This window comes from Primulina huaijiensis, chromosome 3, assembly GCF_012295235.1.
Source record: "Primulina huaijiensis isolate GDHJ02 chromosome 3, ASM1229523v2, whole genome shotgun sequence".
NCBI lineage: Eukaryota > Viridiplantae > Streptophyta > Magnoliopsida > Lamiales > Gesneriaceae > Primulina > Primulina huaijiensis.
This window is the reverse complement of record NC_133308.1, coordinates 19,206,492-19,212,876: the sequence shown is the minus strand read 5'-3', so window position 1 is coordinate 19,212,876 and position 6,385 is coordinate 19,206,492. Positions and strand designations below refer to the sequence as shown.

At 38.0% G+C, this 6,385-nt stretch overlaps 1 protein-coding gene across 1 annotated transcript; it reads right to left on the bottom strand.

Annotated features, from left to right (window-relative positions):
- Nucleotides 1–2,353: 2,353 nt before the first annotated feature.
- On the bottom strand, nt 2,354–5,096 carry LOC140973587 (probable polyamine transporter At3g19553). Its single transcript, XM_073436517.1, has 2 exons — nt 3,888–5,096; nt 2,354–3,021 (listed from the first exon to the last, which is right to left on the bottom strand). Exons 1-2 carry the CDS (start codon nt 4,862–4,864, stop codon nt 2,529–2,531), a joined length of 1,470 nt encoding a protein of 489 aa, XP_073292618.1. The 5' UTR covers nt 4,865–5,096; the 3' UTR covers nt 2,354–2,528.
- Nucleotides 5,097–6,385: the final 1,289 nt, after the last annotated feature.

Sequence of the window (6,385 nt, the reverse complement as noted above, 5' to 3'; positions counted from 1 at the left end):
TTATATGAAATAACGCAACTTTTACATACAATTTTTTCTCTCTCCCTCAAAATTTCGGCCACCCCATAATTTTTAGAGAAAAATTTTGGCCACCACTCTTCCACCGCACCGCCGTAACGCCTTCAGATTTCTAAAATTACGGCGATCTGATCTCGACACTTCGTTTATATTTATAGTGTTATCTATATGAAGAATCCAGTATTTGATCGTGAACTTGATTAGACGATCGAAGAAAGGAGGAAATCTGTTCGTAGGGATTTACAAAATATTTTATGAATGTTTATTTAAATCATACTATGTCCAAGAACGTTTTAAACATCAAAACTAAAATTTTAGACTTCCTTGCATCTTGGGTGCGAGAAAACGACACTTCAACAATTACTACAACAGCTCTTTCGATCCTCTAACTATCTTTGAAAGATATTAGACCAATCAGTTTCTGTAACGCTTGTTATAAGATTGTCTTTCGTGCAATCACAAACGAAGTTCGACTTATCCTTTCACAAATCATTGACTCTTTTCAAAGTGCGTTTACCGTCGACTGATTAATTATTGACATGTAAGTGTGGGGTTTGAATGTATGCATTGGATACGACATAATCGTAAAGCGAAAGCGAGTTATACGGCAATAAAATTGGATATGAGCAAAGCTTATGACAGAGTTGAATGGAAACTTTTGAGACAATTATGATCAAATTGGGCTTTTCTACAAATGAATGGGCTTCATTACTCGTTGCGTCACTACAATTTTTTAATCACTTCGAATTAATTTTTAAAATCTTTGGAACTTTGAATCCGAAAAGAGGTTTAAGAAAGGAGATCCCCTATCTCTTTACCATTTGTCATCTGTGCCCAGGACAAAGCAGTGGAACGACGACAATTTAGGGGTGTGAGGGTGAGGAACTTGTGCCCAATGAATCCCGCTTGTTTTTTGCGGATGATAGCTTGGTCTTCTTTCAAGCAACATAGGAGGACTGCTTGCAAATTTCTCAATGCTTACATCTTTATGAAAAAGGCCTCCGGACAAATGGTCAATTATGACAGAATCAGCGTTATCCTTCCGTCGTAATACCTCTCTACATGTAATTGATGATATCAAGAATATTCTCTCGATCTCTGTGGTTAAAAGTCATGAGTTATATTAGGGCTACCGACTTTTGCTTTACGAAAGAAACGACTTCAGTTTGATTAATTGTGTGAAAGAACATGCAACAAGATACAAGGATGGTCATCAAAATTCTTTTCCATGGGTGGCCGTGAGGTATGGTTTAAATCTGTATTGCAAGCAGTTCCCTTGTACGTATGTCATGTTTTAAGCTGCCGATTTCGTTATGTCAGAGAATAGAACAGGTTTGACCAGGCTTGTGATAATCCAATCTGTTGTCAAGGTTTGAGCAGTGAGTAATGCTTATATGTTCAATATGTGTGCTGCATATTTGTGCACCTGTGTATCATAAAGAGCTATCCTTTTTGAGGGGAAGAGTTTTGATCGTCCCGGCATTTCTGGACAGTTTTGGGTTTGTTGTTAGCAGCTGAAACATGGCTGGAACCATCTTCTTATACAAATGCAATTCATGTTCTTGTCATGTTTCGGCTCTACATTGGCTTATATATTCAGTTTCTACGGAGTATAAGTATGTCTTTTAATCTCAGGTGAAAGTGGCTCCGTGATAGTTGCTAGAGTAAAACGTGATGTGGTTCCTACCATGGTTAATGGCTTTATGTACTGGCCATTATGCGATTTCATCACCTTCAAATTCATCTCTGTTTCATTTACAAGTAAGAACTCTATACTTGGTCTTTCGTTGCAACAGGTCTTATTCATGAACGATATTTCATAAATCTTTATTAGATAATGATTATCATGTTTTTCAATTTTGCAGCCAGTTGTGTTAGCAACTCATTTTCATACCTACGGACGATTTATTTGACTTATGTGGCAAGCTTAGCAAAAGTTGATACCACTTGAGGTTTCTTGGCCATCAACTGTATCTCCCTTGCTCATGGTTTTCAGAAGCAAGATGCTACTAATCTTCGAAGAAAATGATCTATTTCTAGTAGCAAAACCAGAATCAAGAGGGCGCGATATTCTTTACTGCTGAAACCTAGTAGTTAATTCAGTTATTTCAGAGTGGTGGAGATTCTGCAGTTGCTCTTTCTAGTCTTGAATGCCAGTGACCTTTGTCTTTTCTATGTAATTAGTTACTTTCGTGGTACTTTTTACTCATTTCCCTTGTATCAATGAACCAGAGTTAGTGTAGAAAGATTCACTTTTCAAACTTGCTAGACAAGTTGTCGATTACTTCGATGATGCTAGGACTAAAATGTTGTGCTTAATCAAAACAGCAAAGAAAAAAAGAAAGATCAACTGGTTGACATCAGAGACACGTAGTTCCCTTCTGTAACTTCGTAGAATACAGAGTTGACCAAAAACCACTGTACATTTAATATATGGCATCATAAACTTCTTTCATTTCCCTTCTACACCAATTTCGTAGCTCTGTCGGGTAAAATATCAAATTCCTGGTTTATCTTGAAATACTTGAATCGGATAGAAATATCAGAGAGGCTTCATCAGTATTTACATCATGTTCTTCCAGCACGATTGGCCTACATTCTTGATCATTACCAGATGATTTCGGCTTATAATCCATGTTAAATTTGAACCACTTTTGTTGCTTTGAATAAACTAAAGCGGGGTAAAAGAAGAATCCAAGCACAACTATGCAACTGCTCACTAAATACGTCTTCAGAGAAGCCAAAGACATTACGAGAACAAGTAACAACACCGGAGGGAAACAGAGCATCGATGCGCCAAATGTATTGAAGGGAACTTTATATGGCCTGTGTAGATCAGGTCTTTTGATTCTTAGTTTGATGAAAGCTGCAAACTCAAATAGCATTCCTATAGCATATAGGAAGTTGAGGAATTCCAAGATTTCTTGGAAACTCATCCACGACAAGACGATAACGCCAGCTGCAGAACACAGAATGCTGAACGTTGGTGTTCCATATTTTGATCTGCAAAGTAGCAAGTTGTCACAGAGAAGCTACAAAATAGAGATCTGAATCTTCGATTAATGTAAGGCAGCCCCGAGATTACCAGGTAAACTTGGAAAAGACCGAAAGAGGACCAAAAACTGAAGGATTTCTTAATTAAAGAAATGACAAGTTTGGCAATAGTTCTTACCTATTAAGATATAGAATGCCTAATTCGAAAAAATCCAGGTGAAGAAAAAAAACTATGATCCATGCCCTCAAGGAGTGATCAGCAGCAAGTCCTCAAAACCTTATAATCATTTCATAGCTGATTGATTTGTTTATAGATAGGAAAGGGTACACAACAAAACAACCTTTTACTATAAACATTGTCCTAATAATCCGAATGTAGATAACAATATCCAAGTCATTTGAATGAATCTGGGAGGAGCAAGAGGAAATGGTAGACAACCAAATAACCTTCTTTTACAAACATTGTCTCAAGTAACGGAATCTATATCTAACAAAAACCCAGTAAAGTGAATGAATATACGATGAGAAATAAACGAAGCGCACATGCACCTGAACTAAATTCAAAAAATTAGTATAGGAGCATCTCAAGCTAATGTGTTACTATAGAATTTGTCGAGAAGTCTGTGCGGGACTATTCTTTTTCATCCACCGTGGAACACACAAAAAAAACTCAAAACTTCTTTTAAAGTTTGTCACGACATGAGTAAGTTTGAGCGGAATGAGATAGTGCAATAGTGGTCTCTCTTCGAGAAGCCAACATTAGACTTGATTAGGCGGCACCGACACTCAAATGCAAAAAAAGCAACCAAATAGAACTGAAAGGACCTTGGAAGTAATTGATTTCACAGTTATCCATTCCAAGAAAAACGACTAACCTTGAAGAAAATATAGAAGGGAGCATCCCAATCTCGCTCATCCCCAAAAGTTGATACGCATCACTGCTCATTTCCGCTTCAAACAACCCCATGTTGGACAATGCTGAAGCCGCTTGGATCCACCACTTCAACCAAGATCCACCAATCAACATTCCAATTTGAGCAAAATAACCATCACTCCACTCACTCGAATCAGTTTCCACCGCACCCGTACCCGTGAGAAGAGGAACTAAATAAGAACACACCACCAAAACCACCGCACCCATTAGAGCTCTCGGAAAAGTCCTACTCGGATTCTCAATCTCGCCAGCCAACGTACTTGCGTTGTCCCAATAGTTCAGATTCCAAAACAAGCTATTAAAATACCCTCTCCATTCTATCTTCCTAGAATCTACTTGGAGCCATCGACCAGGCCTAATTCGAGGAATCGAGAGAATGCCCATAACAACAAAAGGAAAAAGGGAAAAACCGGCTAGCAAAACAGCAGAGAATCCCACAATATGCAAACCTCTATAGTTCAAATATGTCAAAGCAACAGTAATTAACAACAAAGCTGGAATCCTAGCTTCAATGCTATCAAAAATGGGAATTGAATGCTTCAAGTAATCAAGAAACAATACCGGGTAAAGGGCATTATCCATAACCCCACTAAACCATTTCCAGAACCCTTCTTGAAAACCCCAAAAAGGGCCAAAAGCAGATGAAATCCAGATCACGTACCCGCCATTTTCGGGGAAAGTTGTAGCAAGTTCAGCTGTGACAAGAGCTTCAGGCACGCTCCAGAACAGAGGGAAAATCAAGAAACCTAGCAAAGACAAAAGAGGGCCACCTCCTGCCTTGACTGAATCTTCCACACCAAATGGACCTCCAGAAACCTCGTAGAAAATCAAAGCAATCAATGGTAAAATTGTGAGCTTTGGATTACCCTTCGCAGTTACTGTGTTCTTGAAATCATTCACCACTCGCTCATCAGCCATCGACACAAGTGAGGAAAGCAGATCGAGATAACTAGTTTGGATCACAGTATTTAGCGTTTAATCCATGAAAAAAATTCAACAAAAGAGGCCCCTTTCCCAGGATCCCAGCCGGGATTTTGCGTCAATCAGTTGCTATACACGTTGAAAATTCTATACTAATTTGATATTAATTTAATAATTAAACCTCAATTAGTCCAAAAAAATATCTTCCAAAAGCATGGTCGTCACGTTGTTGTCCAAATGAAGAATCATCCATAATGGTTTTCACCAATCAAATCATTTCTCCTGAATGAAAATTGATGTGTGAGTTAAACAAAAGATTTGATTTTGAATATATAAAAATAATATTTTTAATATGAAAATTTATATATTTTTAATTTATTTATTGGTTGAATCATGAGTCAATCGCTGTACGTCAGTCTCTAGTATGTGCCTAATCTCACTAAGCTCCTGCTTTTCCAGTTTCTCCTTAGCCAGTTGCGCCTTCAAAGTGCTATCTCCTTAGCTTGATTATCGATGGTATGCTGACGCATACGAAGGCAGCCTGTGCGCGCGTTCGTGGAGCAGCCATTTCCTAGGATAAAGATCGAGGTAAAGCATCAGAATCGTATAAAAGATAGAAAGGCACAAATAATAGAAACAAAGTTGTTGTGGAAAGTTTTCGATACTAAGGATTTGCGGAATGATTGAAGGGATAGATTTTTGAAGTGTTTGAAAATTGGGGAACAAATGAAAGTTGGACTCAGATTGGGATACACTAGGCTTTTGCCAAAATTTGTGTCGAATTTTGTCTATCAAAATCCCAGCGGGATTATGAACCTGGCGGCTCTGATACCACTTAAATGTCACGCCCCGTGTCCGAAGTGTCGGTGACATCCGGCATTGTTTAACAAATACTTGAAAACAATTAGCCTCGTATCAAAATGCCAAAAACCAGTCTTTTCATAAATTAAACAGTGTCTTTACAATGACAATAGAAATAAAAATTACATTAGAGTTGCAATTGTGGAAACTGCACAAAAGGGAAATAAAGTCTAAAATTCCGGAAACTTGTCTGTCGATCACCATCCCCAGGACGCTTCATGCTCATCTTCATTCAGTTTTTCCTCATTTTTATCTGAAATTTATAAAGGGTGAGTGTTTTGGGAAACGCTCAGTAAGTTTGGGGTTGATCGATATCCAATTATACATATAGAACTTAGTCTTTAAAACATTTCTTTAACACACTTCAAATCTCATTACTTTTAACTTACAGAAACAAATCGAATATAAGACACAAGTTAACAGATGATTCAGAAAAATTCAGAAGCAGATCAGATCATTTCAGAACAATTCGAAGACAGACACAACACTGTTACTCATCTCATTTCCATGGTCAAATTGTCCCCAATATGTTAGTCCTCTAAGGGGTGAGGCCAGAACTCGGTTTTATACCCATGGGTGGGGGCCAGACATAAATGGTTTTATACCCACCATTGGGAGCCAAACAGAAATAATTTTATACCCACCATTGGGGGCCAG